Source organism: Styela clava, chromosome 5 (assembly GCF_964204865.1).
Source record: "Styela clava chromosome 5, kaStyClav1.hap1.2, whole genome shotgun sequence".
Classification (NCBI taxonomy): Eukaryota; Metazoa; Chordata; class Ascidiacea; order Stolidobranchia; family Styelidae; genus Styela; species Styela clava.
In genome coordinates, this window is record NC_135254.1 from 23,710,664 (window position 1) to 23,737,002 (window position 26,339).

At 31.5% G+C, this 26,339-nt stretch overlaps 1 protein-coding gene across 1 annotated transcript in view; it reads left to right on the forward strand.

Moving 5' to 3' along the window:
* The window catches only part of LOC120344728 (fibrocystin-L-like), a 69,602-nt gene that overhangs the window by 19,588 nt on the left and 23,675 nt on the right, over positions 1–26,339 (forward strand). The window contains exons 33-66 of the mRNA XM_078112583.1: positions 1,121–1,186; positions 1,456–1,654; positions 2,919–3,060; positions 3,918–4,126; positions 4,281–4,414; positions 4,787–4,873; positions 6,067–6,209; positions 6,546–6,690; positions 7,116–7,242; positions 10,551–10,723; positions 10,917–11,061; positions 11,887–12,034; positions 12,673–12,811; positions 13,257–13,511; positions 13,693–13,827; positions 14,153–14,286; positions 14,714–14,855; positions 15,196–15,402; positions 17,707–17,906; positions 18,351–18,516; positions 19,054–19,265; positions 19,910–20,162; positions 20,714–20,839; positions 21,214–21,365; positions 21,540–21,766; positions 22,111–22,340; positions 22,722–22,873; positions 22,957–23,112; positions 23,741–23,837; positions 24,074–24,278; positions 24,836–24,972; positions 25,275–25,395; positions 25,506–25,635; positions 25,968–26,133. Coding sequence (XP_077968709.1) covers positions 1,121–1,186; positions 1,456–1,654; positions 2,919–3,060; positions 3,918–4,126; positions 4,281–4,414; positions 4,787–4,873; positions 6,067–6,209; positions 6,546–6,690; positions 7,116–7,242; positions 10,551–10,723; positions 10,917–11,061; positions 11,887–12,034; positions 12,673–12,811; positions 13,257–13,511; positions 13,693–13,827; positions 14,153–14,286; positions 14,714–14,855; positions 15,196–15,402; positions 17,707–17,906; positions 18,351–18,516; positions 19,054–19,265; positions 19,910–20,162; positions 20,714–20,839; positions 21,214–21,365; positions 21,540–21,766; positions 22,111–22,340; positions 22,722–22,873; positions 22,957–23,112; positions 23,741–23,837; positions 24,074–24,278; positions 24,836–24,972; positions 25,275–25,395; positions 25,506–25,635; positions 25,968–26,133 — 5,460 coding nt within the window. The remainder of the gene's footprint in view (positions 1–1,120; positions 1,187–1,455; positions 1,655–2,918; positions 3,061–3,917; positions 4,127–4,280; positions 4,415–4,786; positions 4,874–6,066; positions 6,210–6,545; positions 6,691–7,115; positions 7,243–10,550; positions 10,724–10,916; positions 11,062–11,886; positions 12,035–12,672; positions 12,812–13,256; positions 13,512–13,692; positions 13,828–14,152; positions 14,287–14,713; positions 14,856–15,195; positions 15,403–17,706; positions 17,907–18,350; positions 18,517–19,053; positions 19,266–19,909; positions 20,163–20,713; positions 20,840–21,213; positions 21,366–21,539; positions 21,767–22,110; positions 22,341–22,721; positions 22,874–22,956; positions 23,113–23,740; positions 23,838–24,073; positions 24,279–24,835; positions 24,973–25,274; positions 25,396–25,505; positions 25,636–25,967; positions 26,134–26,339) is intronic.

A 26,339-nucleotide genomic window follows, 5' to 3' on the forward strand; every position in this document is an offset into this window, starting at 1 on the left:
CATAACCTTATGACAGTGTTTCCCTTTCCCAACCTTTTTTAGTCGCGAACTATTTCCTCACCAGGAAAAATCTTTGCGGACTCAACATGCGTTAATTGTAAAACAGGACTCGAGGGTGCTCTATCATTGAGACATTGAGAACTGCTCGCTCTGACAAACTCGAAAAATATTACGTGATCGCTGGCGACGATTCACTGAGAAAAATTATAGGATGGAATTTGCAGCTAAAATTTCCAAATAAATTCATTCTAATTATTATCTCTCAAATGGACTTTGATTGTCCTCATCGCCTTCATAAAATTAATAAATTAACAATATCTTTATGACTGGCTCCTGGATTCGCTGTCCTTTTTCTGTTTGTATCTTTCTATTGTCTCTATAATATTTTTTTCCTCAAAACAAAATCTCTGAAATGCTGTTACTGCGTATCCGTCGAAATCTGATAGAGTTCACTTAATGGTATTTCATATTCAAATTAATATATCCTCTCGGAAAATTTTGAAATGTTACATTTTTATTATTTGTGATTCGAATTTTATCAAATGGCCCACTAAAAAGATGCGAAAGTCATGTGACATTGGCGCACAATAAGATCATTTAAAATTGGAGCAATGGAAAACAAACAGGAAACAAATAGATAGAAAAAATATACCCCTCAATTTTAACGAAAGCGAAGGTACGTGTATACTCGTATTTTTGTCAGAAATCCGCAAGTGCGGTGTGCAATCCAATCGTTTAATTCAGCGAGGCGCGATTGACGTGCCGTGTCCAAGCCACATGTTATTAGGTATTCGAATAGTTTACTGTTCAAATATTTTTCCCAGCCTTACTCAGTAACAGGTAATTATTGACTCGGTTAATTTTATTTGAATATACTTGCTTTTTATGTTTTAATTAAATACTTAAAACTTGACTTGACTGGTTTGGTAAAATCGCTTGCGCCCCGCAATGAATTTCGCGACACTAGAAAAGTTAGTGACCTACATGAAATATACTACTACATAACGTTCTAAAATGGTATTATTGCTCCCTGGACTATTGCTCCGCGGACTCATTTGAGAATGCGGACTTTGGTTGGAAAACACTGCCTTATGAATAACATAGTCCTATTTTAATACAGATGGAATAACTAAAAGAGGAGCTCCTTGTGTGCCACTCAATGCTGGAATAGATGGATGCGCTCCAAGTGAGTTTGGCCGATTTTATGAAATCTTACTTACTTTTGTTTATATGTATCATTATGATGAAAGTGGTCTTGAATATTACCAGTCATTGAAACAGGGTTGTTTTTTCTTGTGTGAATAGGTCATGAAAGGGCATTTCTAATTTTAAAAAATTTATTTTTGTTTCTGTAATTGTATTATAACTAACATACGATATATATTATTTAAATACATTGATATTAGCCCAGTAAAAATTGTTGCATTTTTGTCTTATTTTCCTTGATTTTGACAGGTCGCAAAAAAAGGGATATTGGCATTCGTAGTCGAACAAAAAGAGGAACAGGTTCTATAGTAACAATAACAGAAGATTACAAAAATCAATTTTTACACTCTCATAATAATGCAAGATCGAATGCGTATCCACAAGGGTCAAACATTATACTAATGGAATGGAATGATGAAATTGCTGCCAATGCAGAAAGTTATGCAGAGTAAGTGTGTAAATATGAAGAACTTGAATTCATTCATATCATGACAAAATGCAATCTTTATTTATTTGTATGAAAATTATATATGAAAAATCATTTTTTAAAATCATTCTTTCCCTTTGTATACGAGGCTCTTGTTCTATATTTATACATGTGCTAAATTTTCAGAAGTATCTAAAGGACTGGGTTTGTATTTATCTCGAAGTTTATTTCATCCTATGAGATCTTTTGCCAGTTATATCTTTTGAATACATGGCTATGGTTTGTGGAGGAAGCCCCATCCTAATCTACCATGTTAGCTTGAAACTTCCCACCCCCTGAGAAATCCAGCAATCTGCCATATTCAATCATTCGAAAGGTGTTTTAATTAGATGATATTATAATTATCTCAATTTTGAGATTTCTATTTTCCTATTCTGTATTTTGGGCATTGTAACATATATTTGGCTAACTTGTTTTGACATTATTGCAACCTATTTTTTATGAATGAATAAGAAATCAATTAGAGTGTGTTATTATTAGTAACTAAAACTTCTAACCATAATTAATGTAAGGAATAGGATTTCATTTTACTCATTCCATCAGGATTTATCTTTTAACAATAAACTACCGTTGTGCAATTCCATATTCAGCCAGGTATAATACACACTTTCAAGGTCAAATTTTGTTTTCGGAATAAGGAGTTTTTTGTATTAACATAGAAAATGTCACAAAAAATATTAATTGATTTTTTATGCCTAATTACTATCCAATGTCTTTTAATTTCATTTGGAAGAGCCTGTTAGAAGCAGATCATGCTTGTTTCATAAAACATACCCAGTTCAACAAAAATTTAGCCTTAATAAAGATAGCGAAAGACATTTAATTAATACAATACAATTAATTATCTCAAGTGTTAGCTGCAGTCATTGTCTCATCTAGGTTGTTTCTCTCGTTTTGCCAAATCGGCAAAACTTTAGGGACATAAATCACCAAGTGTCACCCAAATTAATGACAGGCAAAAACAGGCTCTCACGTCGACCTTATGAGCTTTTAAAAAGAAAGTTGACCAATAATAGCACATCATGACTGGGATGTGACGCAACCCCCCGCTTGGGGTATTATGCTTAGGATTGAGAAATTTTCCTGATTCATGTGCTAAAATGCAAATGCGTATTATCTATTGATACATATTATACAAGGAGAAGCCTGGTTTCAGAACTAGTAGACAACCAATGTAATTCAGAAAGTGTAAAAAATCATTTACCCTTTTGTTATTTGTAAATAGGCAATGCACTTGGGGTCATAGCACTTCCGCATCAAGAGTTACGAGTGACCATGGTCAACTAGGAGAAAATCTTGCAATATATACCAGAGGAAATTCCTTGAGCAATATTGCCAATGCTGCTGTTGTTGACTGGGCTGATGAAGTATGTGTGTTTTGCATGTTTTTTATATATTGTTGTTGATGCAATATACTTTATACTCTGTTTTGGAAATACTGTATAGTATTGATGTCACACTTAATGTTAAATTGATTATTCTTTAGTCCCTATTAGTTGGGGTTACGTAAGACTAACTATTTTTTATTGCTCTATGTCTTTGTGCTGCATATAATGTGAGGATTGTGCAACAAGATTAATGATGACTATTTTATTTGATTCAAGAGTCTTACTGCACACTAACACAAATTTATTTCTATAATGTTTTATCTGTCCTCATCCAGGCAAAAAATATCATTCTTTAGTTAAGCATTTTGCTTTAAGAGTGAAGGAAATATCTACCTTTAGCTTTTTGATTCAGCGAAAAAAAGTAATGTTTTAATAATAGTACTTTAAGTATCCAAAATTTGGTAAAATGAAATTTGAGAAGAAAAATATTGCTTTGTCATCAGATTGAATTAACTGTATTTATTATCAGGCAATTGTGATAATGTTCAAAAATGTTCTGATAATATCATGACCCAAATGTGTATATACTGGAGTGAAAATTTCTTATTATACAAAACTGCTTTTGTTGTATGCAATGGGTAGAAAGATAACATTATAACACTTCATAATGTATTCGCAATTAAAGATTCTAGAACATTAACATTAATACAGAAGCTGTTTTTCAAGTATTTGAGTGCTTATTGTATGATCTGTTTTATTGCATCAAAATCTTGGTTCATCTTTTTATCTTTTTATATTGCTTAATACTTGAAATAATAAATATTATCAGCTTGATTTTCAATCTTTCTCACATTATATTTTTACTAAAATATGTTTTTATAATCCTACATTTTTAGGTAGCTTTCTACAATTTCAGCACTTTATCGTGTCAAGATACAGAAGTTTGTGGACATTATACACAAGTTATCTGGGATGACAGTTATGCTTTGGGCTGCGCCATTGCTGACTGCGAGGAAGCAGACATTGAAAATGATCCATTTACTGACGCAACGTATCAAGGAGCTTATTATATTGTTTGTCAATATGGACCAGGAGGAAATTTCAAGTTGGTATCTCTTGCTAAATTCAAATATATGCAAATATAGGAAATTTTTATTCTGGTTTGCATTGGATTGAATAAGTATTTCAAGAAGCTATTCATCGAATTTCACTTATACTTTTGAATTGTTATACAACATTAATTGTTTAATTATTTTTAGCCCAAGCACTAATCCTCCATATGACGAAGGTGTTCCATGTTCAAACTGTCCTGCTGAGTTTCCAGCTTGTGATTCAACATATACTTTGTGTGCAAAGGAAACTGGTGGTGGTGGGGATGGTAATGGCGATGGAGGTAAAATTTTTATACTAAGATTGTTTTAAACTTCTGTATATTAAAATAAATCCTAGTCTCTAAGGTGGATAAATGGAGAATATGTGTGAGGCAAATTAAACAATTAAATAAGTTTGTTACTAAATTAAATTTGAATTATTCTGAGTATGTCTTTGTTTATTTATGTTTGTTAGTTATAAGTAAAGTGAGAAGGTAATTTCCAATGTATGGTTTTCAAATCAGTGTTACCAATATTGTTTAGACTATGTTTAAGTATAAGAAGTAAGTGATTAGCAAAACTACTATAGTGTGCTATCTTTTATATATTATATTAATGATATATATATTATTAATTTATATGAGTATTTCTCATCTTTTTTTGATTGCTTTTAGATGTTACCGCATCAGTGTGCTTCACCCCAACTATAACAAGCATTTCACCTCAATTTGGGACTGTTGATGATGTTATTACTATTGAAGGTATGTTCCACAAATGCCGATATTTGGTTAAAGGTTTATATTCGATTACTTTTTAATTTTATTTGAAAACAGTTTGCAAAAAATGTGGATTGCTGTTCTTTCAAACTGTTAATCCATTTAAAACCTTAAAAATGAACAACTACAAGCAATAGTCAAACAAGAATTTAGATAAAATCATTGAGAAAGATATATCTTTTTTTTTATCTGAATTCCTCGTTCCAGGGCTAGGCTTTGTAAGTGATATGTTATCAGTTTTGTTTTGTTCGTTGTGCAACATCCATCCGCTCCATTGTATATGGACACAAATTTTGTCCATGTTCCAAAGTCGTCTTTTGCTATTGAGTTAAATTTATCTACCTGCAAATTGTTGTGGAGAATATTTTCTTTAATGCAAAAAATCTCTTGTCACTTATCCCAAAAGTAACGCAAGTCAAATACTGTTCAAATTCCTGTTTAACTCCATATCATTCTTAAGATTGTTGTCCAGTTCTAGTAACTTTTTATTGAAAGCAGACTATAAATTGGGTAATTAACTCTGATACATTCTCAAACATCACACATTAAATCTGACTGCGGGTGGAAGAAACGATGGTATCATTGTCATTTATATAATTCCCAATCAGCTCAAATAAATCTTGTTCTTTCTGGGGTTGAGGGGAATTGTTTCATGTCATCTTCTATTCTATGCACACATTCTAAAATTGTATCATTCGATAATATACTGGCAATAGCCAACGCTTATTTATGAATCATGCACTGAAATCCAGCAATGCATGGATTTTTCTGTTTTATTCTGAGGTTAAATTTAATTAGGGAACTCAGTGCTACGAAATGTTTTCAGTATGCACACCTACTACTTTCCCCCAGTTTATTTTATTTTTTTCTAAGAATACGAGTTGTTCCGAGTTATAGAAATAGCATTTTTTCTTTGATTTAAGTAGGTCAGTAATCAGTAGTTTATTTTACACATGTCGAAAATACACATTGTACATACAGAATAAAGAAAGATAAAAAAAATGCATTTCAGTGTGAAGAGAGATGCAATAAACCAGTGGTCTTACAAAACAGGCATAGAATATCAACAGGGGATTTTCGTGCCTCCTGGTTAGAAACAAGATATTAAATACAAATACTTTAGCTATATATGATCTTATTTATATTTGGCATTGAAAAACTGGAGACATTCTTTTCAGGAACCGGATTTGGTGATGATAGTTGCAGAATATCTGTTGTTATTGGTGATGATATTTCGTGTACAGTTAATTCATCAACAACAACCGCCATAACTTGTACTCCCAATCCTAATGCTGGTGCAAATATTGGTATTTCTTATGAGGTAATTGTTTTATACGATTATAAGATTTATTCGCTATTGGTCATATTCAATACTTTGTATCTTTACGAAAGAAAAACTATGTGTATTGTTATAAATGCAATGTAACTTACCAAGCATAGCACATTTTACTCTTATGACATGCATTTTTAATAGGTTGTATGCTTACAACACTAGTATTTTGTTAATTTGTGATCTATATTTGATAACAACGTTTTTTTGTACTAAACCAGTGTTGAAAATATGTTTTATACATATTACATTATTAAAGTTAAACTCTTTTTGGTGTATGAATTTCTTTTTATATAGATACTTAGTATTGAAAACTTGTTGTTATAGGTAATTGTCAATGTGTTGGGATATGGTGATGCTTTTGTTGATATACCCACAGATGCTGACAAAAGATTTGCTTTATTGCCCTCCATATCATCAATTACACCTGCTACTGGATCTTTAGCAGGAGGAACATACATTGATATATTAGGTGAGAGTGACAACATGCTATAAAACTCCTTTAAAACTATTTTTATGCTAAATTGTTTACTCAGTTATAAATATTTACCACCAGAATATAAAGCAGGTGCCCTAGTTTATGGAAAAACTCTGACATCTAACTAAATTGGTCTAAAATTGAGATCATCGAATGAATGTAAAACTCCCAGTTGAAGTTCATCGAAATAATACCAATTTTAGTAAAACCTCCTATCTATATTAGTGTCACATTGGTTGATCACATTGGGTTTCACGTTGCATTTTTGACCTGGGTAGGTGATTGACACATCCACTGTTATTGTTGCTATCAAATATGCCCAATTTGTTTTCTTATGATAAATTCGAAATATTTGTATTTTTGTTATCATTTAGATTGCAATTACAAAAGTGCTCTAATATAATTTTCACTTATTTCAGGAACTGGTTTTATGGATGATGTTACAAGTGTTAACATTGGAGGGGACGATTGTGAAATAATCGGTCAAGATTATGTCAGCATCAATTGTAAAACTTCAAGTGGAAGTCAAGGATCTCAGACTGTTGGGTAAGTCAGTATCATTTGTTATATTTCCAATTTGATTGTAAAGTTAAAAACAAAATGGGATTTCTTATTCATCTTGCAAGATTAGAAATTCATCCTCAAGGTCACCCTGAGTCATTAGTTTGTTTTTAACACTTAACTAATTAGAGCATCTAATCTAATGAAAGCATCAAAACTATCATAAAAAAAACATTCTACTGTATATATCTGTCTCAAGATGCTAACAATTATTTACATAAAGTTTTCTTCAAGTTAGGGATGGGCAATATAGAATACCGAATCCGGAGGATTCGAATCCCAAAGTATTCGAATCCAACAGAATCCGATAACAGGATTCGGTTTCCGCCTCTTTGGCACCATGCGTCGATTTTTGCATTTTGGGTTTCTAAATATCAATTAAAGACGAGCGTTTTTCTTGCGTGGAAATCTCTCTCGTTTAAATAGACTTGCGTCTGCTCGGAAAGAATCCGTAAAATCGGTAAACTTCAAACACTGTAATCTCGATCGGTGTATTCTGGACAGGAAGTCTGCGAAGTACATCTCATTGCGAAGACTCGTTATTGCACCATTTTTGCGTTTTCGCCGTGCGCCAATTTTTGTATTTCGGGTTTGTAATTTATCAATTGAAGACGAGCGTTCTTTCTCACGTGGAAATTTCTCTTGTTCAATTAAACTTGTCTAATCCCAAAGAACCCGTAAAATCAGTAAACATCCAACACTGTAATCCAGGGTTGCCAGACCCCAGCGATAAAAAAGCCAAATCAAGACATAAAAAAAGCCAGAAAAAGCCAACAATTTTACTAAGTACAAAAGCGCCATGATTTGTCAGATTTTAAGCCCTTGGCAACGTACTGATGATAATGTAGAGCCATCAGTTCATTCAGTGAGGCACACAAATAGAAAGTAAAGTTCCTATAGAACTGTAGAAAGTAAAATAAATATCAAGCGGACAGCATTATTTTACCATTCAATATATACAATACAGGGTGCCGCTTCAGTCTGTCAGTATGTAATATACAATATGTTTCTACTTAAACTTGTGCTACACCTCAACAATTCTCCCTATATCGTACTTTACTATTGAAAATTTTCTCACTTTCAAAATTTATAAACCATCAATTTTATTAAAAAATTATCTAACCCCCTGCCGCTCACAGGTGGACCACTGATATCTAATTCAGTAATTTTAACGTAGTTAATCACATCGTTACTGCAATTGCAGAATTAAACTAAAGCTGAAAGCTCACATAAACCATATCAGGCATAAGGAAAATTGAGTTATACAACTATTTTTTGGAAACAGAACGTAAACTGACAAATAACACGCAAAACTATAAAAACGAGGAAATGTTTACAACCCTGCTGGATAATCTTTCTCCAAAATATCAGACACTTGTAAAAATTGTAGAGCATTTGAAGCTAAAAGACAAACTTAATTTGAATATGTTTAACCTTCTTGATCAAAAAAAATTTGGCACGATTCAAAGCACTAAACTGTTCACAGAATGCAGCTTGATTGGGTCAATGTTAAATAAACATTGAATGAAAAATACATGAAGATTTTTTAATATATCTTTTTAGCTTGTATATAATTTGTAGTTCATTGTTTTATATTGTTCTTTTCTGCAAGTTACAAAATAAATGATGACGGTAATCTATGTCTTTTATTGAGACTTTTCATAGTTGGCAACCCTAGTTGTTACACACTAACTATTGTATTTCATATAATTTTAATAATAGACACTAGAATAGACTTGAAAAAAGCCAAAAAAACGCCAAAAAGCCAAACGGAAATTCTAACGCCAAACACGTTTGAAAAAAGCCAAAATGGCAAATTTGGCGTTAAAAAAGCCAATATGGCAACCCTGCTGTAATCTCAATCGGCGTATTCTGGACAAGAAGTCGTGAAGTGCACTTACGACGAAGACCTGGTATTGCACCATTTTTTGCGTTTTCTTGCTTTGCTATCTAGCTAGGGTTTGATAATAATAATTATTTGTGCCGACTTACTGGCGATATTCCGATAATCTGATTGCAACAATCTTCAATTGTTTACAGGCGTGCCTCGCTTCATTTTACATTACTGCAAATGATTTTCCGCGACCGGCGAGTTTTCCACAGAAAATGATGCATGTAAACCAAAAGCCAGGCGTGAAATGTTATGACATTACTTGCGATTAATTTAAATCAAATAATATTTAGGAATAATTTTATTACTTTTATTACACCAGTTTCGGAAATACAAAGTTATATCGCAAAACACGACAGTCTGTCGCATTTAAATTTCACTATCAAAAGATTACATATTTTCCGGTCCGTTTTTATCGTTCAAGATAGACGCACGTTTGATCGAGTGTCTGTAGTAATTTTTTTTCGCCGATGAATTTAAAATAAAATGCCACATCTGGCGAATATAGTTACGTATTGAGTTTGAGTAGGGCCTAGACTGGGTAGATAATGATATGTAACGATAATAATAGAAAATGAATTCGTCTTTAGATGATATTAACTAATAACTAACTATGAAATCGCGTTTACGGGAACCTTGTTTTGTACGTCTTGGTCGCACGGAATAAAAAGTTGATTTCAATTGATAGTGGTTAAATTTAATATTTTACACCGGTCGCATAGGTTGCAGTGGCCACACGCTGGTCCTGCATCTAATTAATTCTCAGCGGGTTAGTTTTAGTACACTCGGCACTCCAACATTAATAATGATTTAATGCCGGTTTCATATCAATTTTTGTATTTAACCGCTTACTATTAAAGTGTTTGAAGCGTGTCTTAATTTAGCATTTCAGTATTAAGAGATTACATACATTTGGAACAATTGAGAGCAAAAATATTGTAGTATTCTTAGATTTAATTGTCCTGGGAAATGCCTGTTTAGTATCAAATCAAATCCAATGTTAAGGACATTTCCAAATAAATAATACATTTATAGTAATACATTTACTATTTTTCTAAATCCAGCAATCAGGAAAATTCCCACTAGCCTATTTGAATAAGTATGAAAATAGAATAGGATTCGGTATTCTGGATTCGATTCAACTATTCTAGAATATTCTAGAATAGTAAATTATTCTACCTTGCCCATCCCTACTTCAAGTCTACAATTTTGTATTTTTACCTAGTTAATAAATTGTTACATACACTGAAATTATTAGTACATATTTTTTTAACAACAATGGGTTACAGAACAAAATTGGCTACTGAAATTTTTTAATACAAAAGCTATGTATCTACACACATAACTGCTCACATCTGTGTTGTATAGAATTATATCTTTATCCAGAACATTCCTTTTTTAGGGTTGTTGTCAATTCATACCAAGCTGTTTGTTTGAGTTCCTGCGACTTTCTGTTTGATGTTTCTGTTACACCATCGGTTTCATCAATTGAACCTAATTCTGTGTCATCAGAAAACACAGCTATACACATCACTGGAACTGGTTTTGATGGAGATTCATCGGATGTCATGATTGGTGTGTTTAATCAGTACATTATAATAAAAGTGTTTCAAATTTAAATTTAGTTGCATTCATATTGTCATATTCAGTCACATGTCTATTGTCTAATATTGTCACCTTAATTATGCTCCTGAATTTCGTATTTATAACATATGATACAAATTGTTTGGTAATTTCAAAGAAACTTTCCAAAAACATGACATTTCAGGTGATTCAACTTGCGTTATTGATTCCATAAATGCAACTCACATTGAATGCACGATAGCAGAGTTGATTGCAGGAAATTTTGAAACAAAAGTTCACATTTCTCCTAAAGGATATGCTGACTTTGAGGCATCTAACATTGTCACTGGGTTAGTCATTTTTCACCTTATGACTAAGCATATGATGAAATGGATTGGTGTATAATATACATGAAAAAATAAATTAACATTTATGAGAGCATTGTTTATATACAAACAGCATCAATCCGAGTGTTCATAAGGAAGGTTTCAGTCACATTTTTATTCAAATAAGGCCCTAGTCAAGTCAAGTTTATTTTTTCCAACCAGTAAAAAACAAAATACATTAAAAAAATATAAGAAAAAATGATATTTACATTACTGGGAAAAGGAAGTCGCGGGGAACCAAAACTTTGTTATTGAGCAGCGACACTCAAGGTTCTAACATCTAATGTTACAGATTGGGGAGGAAAGTTTCGAGTGATAAATACCATATGATTTTTGCAAATTAGCCAACTAATATCAATTGTTATAGGTTATTACTAGAAATTACCGCGCATGAAATGTGCCTAGTGAGCAAACATTTACAGTTGTTGAACTTCTATACCTGGAAACTTTTTTTACAAGACCCAAAAGTGTAACACTTGTTTACATCATTCACATTTCCTATATCATTTTCATATTTAGGATTTTATATTGTAGTTACCGGTAGTAAGTATTTGTACCTTACGACTTCAGCAAAATGCTGTTGTACCTATTTCAAACCATCATTGAGAATTTAAGGAATTGTTTTTGATATTGAACAAAATGAGCACACAGACAGAGATTGTCAATAAGTTACCGCTTATATGTTGTATATGATTGTTCCTGGGAAAAAAATTTTGCTTTTTGTTACTTCACTTACAGTATGATTAGCATATAGCAGAACAATGATACTTCTTCTTGTATTGCATGCAGTGAATCTATTGCAACTTTGTCAGCAACATCAGGTAGTGTGTTTGGAGGATCTGTATTCACTATTGCCGGTCATGGATTCAACTCTGATGACCTGTCCGTAACATTTGATGGTTCTGATGCAGAGATTATGTTAAAAATGAATAAACTGGTGAGTTTCATGAATTATATAATCAAATTGTCAGGCTAAATATTGAATCATTATTTAGGCTTTGGTATTGCTCATCTAAACAATATATATATACAAATCGAAGATCCCAGAAACAATTGTAAATAATAATATTCTGACCATCTCAAACACAGAGAGCCTGTTCCTTTTTGAGAATCCAAATTAATAGATTTTCAGCAAGTCTCAGACTGCCCTTCACAGAATTGTTTGTACAAAATTGTATTGGAAGCTGGGCAATCATTATTTTAGAGCTGAGAAACATCAGTGCTAGAAGCAGGCTGATTAAAATATACAAATCTATTTTTCCCATAATAAATACATATACGGTATATATTTTCTACCATTCGGCTGGGCTTTGAAATACTATTTAAACATACCCGCTTTGGTCAGCAAAGTATAGAATCATACTAAAATACCGAATATAGCACTTATTACATCTCTTGATTTATAATTGTCCTGAAGTGCTATTTTTATAACCCCAAATGATTTACACTATAATTCTGTATATTATTGGAATAATATTATGAAAAAATTATGAAAAAATGAATATTATGAAATATTATGAAAAAATGTTTTCATAACTGTACATGCCTGTACTGTACTATTTATTTTTAATTTAGCTTCTTGTCAAAACACCACCTGGTACTGCAGGAAATAAAGATGTTGTAATTGTATCAAATGGTGTGACTTATCCAACACTGCAATTTACTTATGATGCTGCTTTGACTCCGTTAGTCACAAGCATCTTGCCAACATCAGGTCAGTGAATAGTGTATTTGTGAAAATAAATGAAGTGCTCTTATATATAAGAGGCTTGTGCTATCCCAGTTGATGCTTGTTCTGCAAGTCATGAGGTATCATGAAGAAAAATGGTACTCAACAAACATTTGGGTCACACCATGTACCTTTTTGATTGTGGTAGAAAAATATTTTTATTTCAAAATCATTTGTAGACATTCAATGTATGAAGTTAGCTATTAAGAAATTGCTTTGCATTGCACAACTGGGGGGGGTATGTAAGTTCAAATTTTAAGGGAACTATGTGTAATATGTGAGATAAACTGTTATCTATTCACATACCTGATATAAACTGGAAACCGAATGACAGACCATGATTTTCGATTTTTTCCCCCATGACGAATATGAAAAATTCCATACTTTTCATAATTTCAACTTTTATATTCTAATATTCTAAATTCAACAGGTGGTGTTGGAACTACTGTCACTATAACTGGCACAATGTTGAACGCGACAGCATCAACTAATGAGGTAAAAATTGGGGATGCAATTTGTACAATAACTTCAGAAACTGCAACGGAAATTCAGTGTTCAACAGGAGAACCTTCAATTGGTGGAGAGAAAGAAATAACTGTATTTGTTGGGGGTCATGGAAACGCTGACACTACTTCTGTCACATTTACTTATGATATGGAAATTTCTTCATTTTCACCAGTGGAAGGTGACTGCAAATGTGGTTTTGTATTTAACACAATCCAATGTATTCAAGTATCGTATATCTTCTGCGTATCAAAAAATATTATGCTCTAACTGTTAATAACTGCAAACATTAGAAATATGCTCTCAAAGCAACAACTATGTCTGTTTTTTTTTTTAAATTATACTAATTTATTCAATTTTAGGAAGTTACGGTGGAGGAAATACAATTACAATTACTGGATCTGGATTCTCTTCTGATGCAACCGTACATGTTGGATACAGTATATGTGAGGTTGATAGTGTTGTATATGGAAGTATATCTTGTACTTTAGAAGAGAGTAAGTTGACTTAAATATTGTTTTGTTTTGTGAATAGTTTATATGTAATTATTATACAATCAATGAAGGTTGTATTGTATTAAATTTATGTTTGTGACATGACAAAGTTGATATATGCAGTGTTATAATATCGTTAAAGTGATGTTTTATCAGTTTTATCAAACTAAGTTACCGATAACTTGCCACAGCATATGACAAGACACTTTTATATTTATAGAGTATGGCAAAAATCTGTTACACTTATTCTTATTTATATGCAATCATATATCCCATAAAGCTTCTGCTAATATTGTATGAAAGTATAAAATTATTATTACTATTGTAGCCCCATCACTTGTTGCCAGAGATGATGCAATCGAAAGTTTTGAAGTACTTCTAAATAGCTTTGATATCACTGTATTTGATTCTCTTCCACGAGATGACTATCAAGTGATTGGACAATATGCCTCGGATTGTATTGTGAGTCAGCAAATATTTTTAATGTGAACAATTAGGAAACAGTGTTCTAGAAATTGTAATAGTAAAATTGTTAATTGAATTGTAATTGTTGTTAGAGATGATTGCGTGTTCTTAAAAATTGGTTTTTGCTCTTGTGATATATTACAGACTCGTACATCTCCCAGATCCATGAGTAATTGAGAATCTCTTGTTTACCAGTTCTAGTAAACTTTTTTAAAATCCAACTTTTTTATTAGTAAATATTGTATTGAATGACTAAACAAATTTAGGTTTATTGGAAGTTTATAATTATTTTTATATTAAATTAAATCGTCAGAGAGCCAATGAAGTTTTCTAATTTTTACTAGTCTCTATTGATATATTTTCAATTGATGAGGTAATTCAATATCAGAATCATTAACAATAATTTTTGAAATTTTGTTCTCAGAATTGTGATACATTGATTTCAAATTTGCCAACGTATAGAATAGGAAACGGAGATGCATTGGTGAATCCTGTCAGTTACAATCAAATAATGACTAATGGTGCAGCTCAAATTTCTGTATGGGAGCCAGTACCCCCATCAGATAGTAAGAATATAAATTGTATTGTTTAAATGGTCTCGTTAAAGAGTCAAATGATATTAAATGGTAAAATAAATAATAGGTAAATATGAAGTCAAAGAATATGTTAGTTATAAATGAAAAATAATTTTTATTACCGGTTCATTAATTTAATTGCAATGTATGTATTCCAGTTTACGACACAATCCTATTGATATCTAAAAATATTTTTCCTATTTCAGTACTTGTCCAATAAGAATTAATAATGAAGCCACTGTAACTTTGTAAAACTGTATCTAAACAAGATTTAACAGTTCATTCTACTTTTGTTCGAGTTTTTATTGTGGTATGTCATGTATCATTTCAGGTTATGTATGTTTGGGAAGTTTCATTGTGACTGGTACGTCCCCTCCCGAACTGGATGCAACCGCTTGCATTCATTATATGTTAGTTGAAGAAAGCACGCCGACACTTGAGCTTGATGCAACAACACTTTATATATGGAGTATTACAGATAGTCCTTTTGTTTTGTACACTGCTTCATCTACTCCTCCAACTGTCTATAAACTAAAAGGTACTGCTATCATACTTGCTTGCAAAGCTTATGGGTGCAGCAAATCGCTGCTTTTCATGTAATACTATACATCTGGTGGAAAAGATTATGCACTGTCTTACATTTGTTATTGTATTATTTCTATGGCGTGCCAATCATATTCCTAAACGCAAAGATTTTGTAAAGAGATAATATACATTCTGCATCAAGACAAACATTATTCTTTTTGTGCTTATATTTTAAAACATTTTTGATACTCTATATCAGGGGTCACCAAACTTTTTTGACCGCAGGCCGGGTTTGACTCAAACTGTGTTGAAACGGGCCGGACAAATATTTTTGTCAATGCAATACAATAAATTCACAAATGTTTGGAAATCCATTCAATTTATTCAACAATAAATATAATCTACATTTCTGAAGACTTGAATATTTAGTTCTATCTCTATCGCAGAATATATAAGTATACTAAGTATATTTTGATTTTCCAGCAAAAAAATCATACACAAAACATAAACAATGAACACACAGAAAATTGGGAAAATCGGGGAAACCTGAAAAACCTTTATAAAGGTTTAATAGATCGAGAACATCCTAGTAAAACAATTATACAAGATTTCTATATCTATTCAACTATCCTGAGTTTAGCTGTTAGCAAAACATTGCTGTCATAAATTAGGAATGTTGAAAAACCCACTTTTTCGCGCCAAAAATATGTACGCATCACGTCTGCTATTTACCGTTACGCCGCGTTGGAATACCGCTCATATAAACGACTACGGACTGCCTGCGGTACCTTGGAATTCCATGAAATTTTGACATAATTTAGATAAAATAAACAACTATTATCTGGTTTTTGATTTTTTTCATTAGCGCATGAATTTCAAGTTACCGGTATACGTAGTGCAAATTTTGATATTGTCTATGGACACCAATAAAATTTATGTGAACTGTGTATTTCCTTCCTAACTTGATACTTTTTATGAAGTTTGTTCTATCAGAACATCTTTAATTATTACCCACAATGAACCACTGTCAAACTAACATGCACAACTCCAGCGTTTATTTGCGACGATAAAATCCTGAAATAGTCTCAATATTCCCTAGATGTGACGCAGATCGAAAGATTAGAGATGTGTTCTTTTTTCATATTTATTACAGTTATTATCCAAAAAGTAATACGATCCTTATGAAAAAAATGGCATGTCGGGCGGTACTAAAATTCCGATATCTTCGTTGTTTCTAGACCGTTTTTAAAAAACTTGTCTTCTTATTTTCACTCAGATCTATCCACTGGCGCAGTTTTTATTTAAATCGGATGAACTTTAATTTGTTTGTAACATACCCACATGAATATCCGCACTTAGGCAAAACAAATGTTAGTCTGAAATTGCAGCAGTATGCGAGGAATCACAGTACTGTTAGCGCAACATGCACATTCGAGGTTCATTTCAGCACAAGAAACGTAAACAGTTTCGTCGAAAGCACGCGCCACAAGTATACGAGTGCACCTTTCGCGGAAAACGTTTCGCACCGGTAGATAATTTTAGTCTATTTTGTCACAGCTATTTCTAGACTTATTTTTCATTACTACTATTAAAACTACAACTCTTAAGGAGGCAAATGATGATTTACTTATTTGATTCATACTTAAATTTTCCTAACGCAACCAAAAACTAACGAATAGCATTCAAAATCGCAAAAATGAACTACTGTTTACAACCAAGACTAAAAATTCAAGGTGACAAAAGTGTCTGAGCGGATGCGAAAAGACATATTATTATGTCACTTTTTTGCATCTTGCTGATTGGCCCTTAATATCAAATGAATAAGGAAGACAATGCTCGGGAAAATTGCCATTGGAAAAAAATTTTGCCTTTTTTGTGTGTTATTGCGGGCCGGATAAAATTACGCCGCGGGCCGTTGTTTGGTGACCCCTGCTCTATATCTTCCCCTCTTCTTTATATCGTCTATGGCATGATATGGAATTTTATCTATTATATGAAACAATTTTAAACCACAAAATCGATAAATTGACCACATAGTTACTTTATTAGTTTTTGATTTTAACTTTTATCAAATCTATATTATGTTCAATGAAATTGATTTATCAGTATCATTTACTGAAGCTCATTGATGAGGAATTAGTTTAAAATGAGTTCAATTTATTCAATCGAAACATTTTTTAAATACCTGCATATTTAAATACCCTTATTTTGGAGTTTTTTTTAAATAAATTAATATTTTTCTTGTTATTATAAATGTTTTCTGCCGTTTTCATCTGTTTAATACAATAGTTTACATTCTTTTATTTAAAATTTCAAGATATGTCACAAGCTATGTCAAATATGCAATACCCCATAACAATTGACAATGATGGGACTGAAGTTATGTCTGCAACAAATTTCACTTTCAAATCTGCATTAACTCCTGTTGTAACAAGTGTGACACCTACACGGGGTGGGACAGGAGGAGGAACTCCAATCACCATTACTGGAACTGGTTTCAGTGTAGATACTGCAGATGTAAGTTGGAGTAAAACTTTGAATTCTAAATATCCATGGTGTATAATTGAGACATAGAATGGAATAAACTTATAAACTTAAAAACCCACTCAAATAGTGGAAAACCTTACTCAAATTGTTATTTTCAGCTATTTATAAATGATTTAGGATCTTCACCACAGAAAACTGTGAAAAATTGGCATATTACAATGCAATCTTCTTAAAATAGGTTTGTAAGATGTAAAGTTGCTGAAATAACATTAATATAAATTTTGGACTAATCTGTACACAAATAAACTATTTGTGGCATCAAAAATTAGGTATCCCTCTCAAAGTTCGAATTTTCCTATTTATCCTAAAATATTAAATCAGTTCTATTTATGAATGCAGAATTTGTGGAAATATTTATGTCACTTATGAAGTTCAAACTAATTCATTTCAACCAATACTTAAAATTCGTTTCAGGTTTCTGTCACTATTGGTGGAGTCGTATGTGATGTGACATCTACTTCACTGACAACAATTGAATGTACAACCAATTCTAGGAATGGCTCCATAGAAACTGCAGTTATTGTAAATATCGCTGGCAAGGGTCAGTCACTGGATATAGGAGCCAAGTTTTACTACATTGGTAAGATAGCAATAACAACATATCACTAGATTGTCTGGATATATCGCCACTATTGTAACAACTCGAGGTAGAAACTCGATCAAACTTGAAATATTTATGAGATCTGATAGATACAAAAAATCAATTTATCAATTTAATGCCTTAAAATCTTATTTGAATTTAAGCAATGACATTTTATCACAAAGAAAGCAGCTAATGATTGTAGGGTGCACTTATTAGAGGCATTGTTGATAGTATTATGTTAAAATGTCAAGGCAATCAGCTTTTTTATGATTTTCATTGAATAAAACAGGGTGACCCAAAAATACATAACCCATACATTTTGTTAGATATTTGTACAAACCCTGGAACATGTATAATAGTACCCCAAAGTTTTATTAATTGAGGACGCTTCGCACAGAAGTAATGTTTTTTTTAGAATATTTTACAAACGTCCTGGCTCCTGCGTTTTTCTTTTAGGTCACCCTGTATATTTGATATCGTTTTTTTTTATCAATTTATATTTTAAATATCTTATATAATATTTTGTTTCTTTAGATCTTTGGTCATCAATTTGGACATGGGGTGGAAGAGGAATACCTGGTGATGATACTTTTATTGTCATACCTGCTGGTATGGAAATCATGATTGACGAGAACACTGCCATTCTAAAGATGCTTTTAATTCAAGGAGGAAAAGTATTTTTTGATGAAGCAGATATCGAACTCAATGCAAAGAATATACTTATTACAGATGGAGGAGTTTTGCAGGTACTTTGACTGACATTGTGCACAAATACTGTTTACAAACATGGAAAAATCTTAACCAATCATTAGTCGCTGACATTTATTTGGGTAGGATTCATCTTCAGATAAATAGAAATAAAAATGGGGCCAGCCAGGTACTGATTAAAATAAATTATAGCAAGTATTTTCTTCATAGACTTCAAGCTTCAGTCAGTGCTTTTATCTAAATACTTAAAACCATGGAGAATTTTAAAATCATATAAACTTCGAATTCAGTACTTCATATATTAATGTATAATTCTCCTGATTATTTTATGTAATATCAGTAGATTGATATTTCTGTTTATCTAGATCAGTAGTATAATGTGACTATAGTAATAAAACAAATTTCTAAAGTTTTGCTAATTTAAATTTAGCTAGTTGCATCAATAGATCTCCAACTACTCAGTTATTATCAAATAATTTTCATATACGAAATTAATCAAACAAATATAAAAATTATTGGACAATGAAATTTTGTATTTGCTTGCTGCCATAAGGAACTTGATATATAACGATGAAATGACTATTTTATCAGTAAATATTGTCTAGTACAAAAAATGTATTCAATTAGTGACAATCAATGACCCGACTTAAAACTAAACTAATATTTACTTTTGTAATATCAGGTTGGCACTGAAGATGAACCATTTCAACATAAAGCAATCATAACTCTTCATGGACATTTGAGATCAATTGAGCTTCCAATCTATGGTACAAAGACAATTGCAGTTCGAGATGGAATGTTAGATTTGCATGGAAAATATGTCCCTGTGACCTGGACTTATTTAAGTGCAACTGCCAATGCTGGAACAAATGTAATCACAGTCGATAATCCTGTTACATGGGAAGCAGGAGATGAAATTGTTATTGCAAGTACAGGTATAAAAATTTGTAATAACATCCCATCTCATTATTAAAAGTTAGTTGGAATAGTCTTGTGAATATTAAGATTGAATAAATTACAAAGAGACCAACCAGATGACAGAAATCAAATGGATAATAAAACTTAGAATATAGAAGATAAATGTATGAAAGGTTCATTTGTATCCTAACATCAACATGATTTGCAATTAGAATACTCATTATATCATGAAAGTCTTCCAGCATTATATTTTTTTCATGAGAGAATTGCAGAGATATGGTAGTGTCCATACTAGCTTTGCCGAATATTTGCCCAAAATAAAAATAAAATTGACTTGGGTATTTTAGGAGAAAAGACTTTCATGAAATACATGCAATTTGGTCATCTTGTTGCTTCAATAATTCGAATGAGCTTAAGTTCTTCAAAATTTATGAAATCAACTGTAAAATCTGGAGGACAGTTATTGAATTCATACACACATGCCTATTTTGTTGGGAAAGTTCAAGATGGAGTTATAAGACTTGTTTCATTTTAATAACCATATTATCTATGTATGACTTTTGTTTAGGTCATCGCCACAGTCAAGAAGAAAATGAAAAACACACCATTTTGTCTGTAGCTGGTGATCAAGTTACTATTACTTTGGAAACTGCATTGGAATTTGACCATTTAGGTGTTGTAGAAACTATGCCAGGTAAGCTGCCAGTCTCAATACATTTTTATACATACCGTACATTTTTATTTCACAATCATTAACTAGTACTATGTGATGAATCATTTCACATTCCTAAACTCACCGAGTAAAGTGATAAACTTTGGTTTGCAGCAAAGCCTTGTTATCAAGTGTTATTCTGAATTGCTGTTATCAGTTCATTGGTAACATGAGTTTTTTGTATGAATTATTTCTAAATAAAAAAATACTTCTGAATAAAAGTGATATCTTCAAGATATATTTATATCCACACATTGCAGTAATTTATTTCTCTTTTTGGGTTGATAAAAACTTGATTAATCTTTAACATAAACCCATATGTCAACTTTGCATATTACCCAGTACTTTTTATGCAGATGGAACTGTTTTAAAATCAAGAGCTGAAGTTGGGCTTCTCACCCATAATGTTCTTGTTCGTGGGTCTAGAAACATGGACTGGTCTGAAGACATTCCTGCTTGTCCAGAAGGATTTAACACTGGAGAATTTGCCCAACAAACATGCTTTCAGGTATTTTCCATCCATTAAGATTATCTTGTTTAGTTAAAATATTGTAAAGCGTATTTATGAACTGTATTTTAATATAGGAACAATACTTGAAAAATATATAAACCTGCAGCAATGTGTACTTGTGGTTCTATACTCCAGATAATTTTTATTCATACCAACTCTGCATTTTTACAGGGTCGTTTTGGGGAAGAAATGGGATCAGATCAATTTGGTGGACAAATTATGTTTCATCATCCTAGTCCAGATGAGCAGAAAGCCTTCGGCAGAATTTCCTATGTAGAACTTAATTATATGGGCCAAGCATTCAGACTAGGACGTTATGCGATTCATTATCATTTAATGGGAGACATGAACTATAAAAATTATGTCAGAGGATGTGGCATTCACGAAACTTTTAACAGGTGTATATTATGGTTATCAGAAAAAACTATTTCAGTATCTACAGCAGTATAACAAAAAAATAACTTTCCTATTTGTTATATTGTAGTCTGTGCTGTGAGTTGGTCGAAATTGACTATATGTTTACAATAATATTATATCATACAGTGTCATTAACTGTTGTTATGCAAGTTTTTCTGAATCTCAATGATGGACGTAAGTCAAATAATTTTATTTTTGTAACTTTTAGCATATTGCTCCTTATGTTAAAAACATGTCATATTTGTTTTTACTCATCAATAATATTTTGAAAAGATTATGTTTCATTGTAGTGAAGGCATTTTCATATTTAAAATTCATGTTCCAGGGCTGTTACAATCCACGATACTCACAAAGCATTGGTAGAGAAAAATGTTATATTCAATTCGATGGGAGGAACAATCTTTATCGAGGATGGTTTAGAAACAAAAAATAAAATTATAGGAAATCTGGTTGTATTCTGTAGACAAAGTACTTCATTACAAAATGATGACGTTACACCAGCAGCATTTTGGATCACAAATGCTGATAACATTGTTGAAGACAATGCAGCAGCTGGTATAAAATTAATCAACTACAATTATTCTGAATTCTTAATGGAAATTTGATTTCTTTTAAATTTAAATAATTTAGATTTATATTGTAATCTTCAACTCACTAAGTAACAAGATATAGACTATTGAACGAGATGTTGTAGTTTTCCCTATACTTGGACGGTCTCATCAGCTTCCCTCTCTATGTGATAAATATTTAAAAAAAATAATAATAATGAAAAGAATTATGTCTGTGTGGTCTGAAATAATCAAATTGGTTATGTGGTCATTCAGATACTCTACTTTTTCAGTGAAAATGTTTTTTGAAATCATTCAATATCTCTCCATTATTTCAAATAGGTCTTGAATCAACATTTTAATTGATCCTCACTCGTATTATTTACAGGCGGAACTCATTTTGGTTATTGGTTTAGAATGCACAAGCATCCAAGTGGTCCATCACATACAACATCTATTTGTCCAAGAAAAGTAGCACTGGGTTCTTTTTCTAATAACACTGCTCACTCCCAAGGATGGTTTGGAGTTTGGATATTTCAGGTATTACATAGCCTTGTGTCAGAGTTCAACACATCCATATCACCCTCATGTATAATCTTATCCAAATGTCATTTTATTTGTAGGAGTTCACTCCAAAATCTGGATCTTGTTGCTGGTGTGATCAAAATGAAATAGCAGTGCTGACAGGACTGGAAGTTTGGAATTGTGAGAAAGGAGCGGAGTTTGTACAAACTGGTTCCGTTAAAATCAGAGATTCAAAATTTTATAACAATGACAAGGTACCGAAGAAAAACTAAAACATATCAAAAAAAAAAATGTAATATAAATTAGTATAAAAGTAATTTTAATGATGCATACCTGGAACATTTTTAAACAGAAAGACAACTTGGAGAAAAGGGAATATGTATGAAGACCACTGAATAAATAAAATTGTCCTAGTTTAGCAAAACACGATGAATATAATTGATGGAAATATTACTATTAATTTAGATATGTGGTCCAGTTATTGAAAATTGTTTTTTTAAATCTTACTGAGAAGTACTGTTTGAGAAGTACGAAGAATCTATTTTGAACAAAATTCAAACTTTAAAATGTCTGATAAATATGGATTTAGAATATTGATAATCCATTACATAAAGCCATTCAATTGACCCTATTTAATGTCTATTAAATTTTTCAATGTTATTTAATAATAAACTTTTTAAATGACTACATTGTTTTGAAAATTGTGTCAACTCTTCAACAATTAAAATATATTACTTGCATTGTTTCTATATAATATCCATTTCACTGCATATGACATTATTTCAAATGAATTTTATATTAAAAATTATGAATTATTTTTCTGCTACTAATACTACTATCAAATATATCAGATATATTAATTTAAACATGTTATTATTTCAGGCGGGAGTTGAAGTTAAAATGATGAAACCTTTGGTATGGGGAGAGACTGGACTGGAGAATTCAGTCATTGTTGGTCATACTTCTGTTTCTGGAGCAAGTAATTATTGATTTCATTGCATTAATATCGTTCCACCACATAAAAGTGGTAATAAATATTATATATATATCTTGTAAATATAATTTTTATTGTGTTTCATTAAAGCATGAAGATATTTATTAATAGTATATTGTTTTTTATAAATGTTTGGGTAAGACAATTTATACTTCAGAATGAATTTTGGAAAACTCCAATATTTAAATACCAATTATAATTAATAAAAACAATGCTTTCAGTTAATCAGATGACTTCAGCCATTGTTTTGCCTTATTCTGATGGTTGGATGACTGAAAATGTTACCTTTATCAATTTTGATCGTCCTGGTGGGGCAGTTCTTTCCACCACACAAATTGATGGAACATGCGCTGGTAATTGTGGGGGATTCCACTCCAGATTCAAGGGAATTAAACATCATAACACAGCTAACCTTGGAATATTTAGGTCAGTTATATATATCGATATTTAAAAATTAAGATTGATTAAACTAATTCATGTTAATAATAGAGATGACTACCAAGTTATTGCATCCTTAATAGACAAATGATATGGTGCAACTGCTGAATGGAAGGAAGCATTTGGATGATACCATCCACAATCGTTTGCTGTGATCACATACCATATATTGATAATAACAGAATTGTAGAAGTTATTTCCAATTATTATTTGCAACACTTGAATGCATAGACAGGAGTTCAAAACAACGAGTCTGGTACCAAAATTGATTTAATTTTAAAAGTAAGGCTAAGTTTTAAGACTGAATGTCTGTGCTCAAAAATAAGTGCAGTCATATAGCAACATTATTCCTTGTGTGCCATCTTTCAAATATTTAAAATAAAAGCAATCCACCATACCAAGGCACAAATCAAACACAAGAATTGTGTGTGGTTACATCCTTTTTTTTCTATTCTGCAATGTTGTCATACATTTGTTACAATGTATGAATAGTAGTTATGTTATATCTTAATCTTTTATTATTATTCATAAAATAACATATTCAGATGGGAACATGAAAATTACATTGAAGATATGGATGGAAGTTTAACAAAAACTGGGAATCCTTCAACAGTAATTGCGAAAACAGATACTGCTCCACCTTCTTGTATTGAAAAAACAGAATGGAGTGTTCGTTTCCCAGGTAAAAAGCAGGGACAAACTGAAATTTTTTATGTATTCTTCATATTTTAAACAATGAAATTGACAAAACCCATTATTAATTTCAATTAGCCAGTTATTAGCTTCAACATTTAATTTTAATCCAGATTTGGAGTGAAATACGAAAATGTAATTCAAATGTTAGTTGTCATGCTATGCAGCTATCAAGATTTCTCTGTCTATTATTCATATTTTACTTTTTGTTATTCACAATAAAATTAGTTTAACAATTGTGAGGCAGATTGTACATTTTAAAGAAGTTTTCCTTTATTATTCATCAAACAGGAATGGTTTGTCCTGAAATGAGACTTCATAGAATTGCATGGAACAATGCAAAACCAACATCCCTTGATGGCTCACTTGTGAATTTGACAAATCAATATGGAAGAACTCAAGTACCATTTGAGTATGTATTATTTCATCCATGACTGTATGACAAATTCAATTACAATTTGTTGTGGAAACATAAAAAAGAATCAGTTCAGTCGCAAGTGTAAATACTATTTCTTGTTTCAGACAGAAGAGAATGACTCATAAACCAGGATGGATGGCTCTTCTATTTGACGGAGAAGAATATGAATGGACTTACAATCATTTGCCAAAAATGGCTAATGTAACATATGATGCATCATACTATAATTATCAGGTAATAGTCATAACTACTATCACAGTGAATATTAAGTATTGTTGGTTCTGAACAATGTCTACCTAACTTGTGATCTTCTTCTTACCTATACTCATATATATATTGCATCCCCAATTTCCTCTCCCCGGGATAAATAAGTGAATACATCCTAACCTTCAATTGAATGATATCATAGATATCACTGTGAGATAGCCAGCCCTATAATATGATTCAGTGATTTCTATTGCTTTAATCAATATATAAAAAAAATTACCAAAATATTACACACTCTTTTTCTAATTTTATTTTTAAATTTGATATTATTCTATGTCAATATTCTTATTTCTACTTAGCCCAATGATTGCAATATTATGAGGCATCAATTTACTCAAACACCAGATATGTTTTTGGTTGCAAAAGGCCAATTAAAAAACAACAGTCTAGCTCCATTGGATTGTTCTTCTAATGAGCATGGGGATTATTACTTCAATGATGCTACAAAGTTGATGGAATATATTGGTAACTTTATTTGTGATTAATCAAATACTAACTTAATTTTATAGTTGGTGATCTGTTAGGAGAAATAGTGTGTTATCATGTTATTCTGATTGACAATAGTATATCATATTTTTTACATTGAAAAATGCCTATTTTCAATTCAATTTCAATATATTTTAAGTTTCTAACATGTATATTTGTGCAGAATTGTGATAAATGTCTCGTCA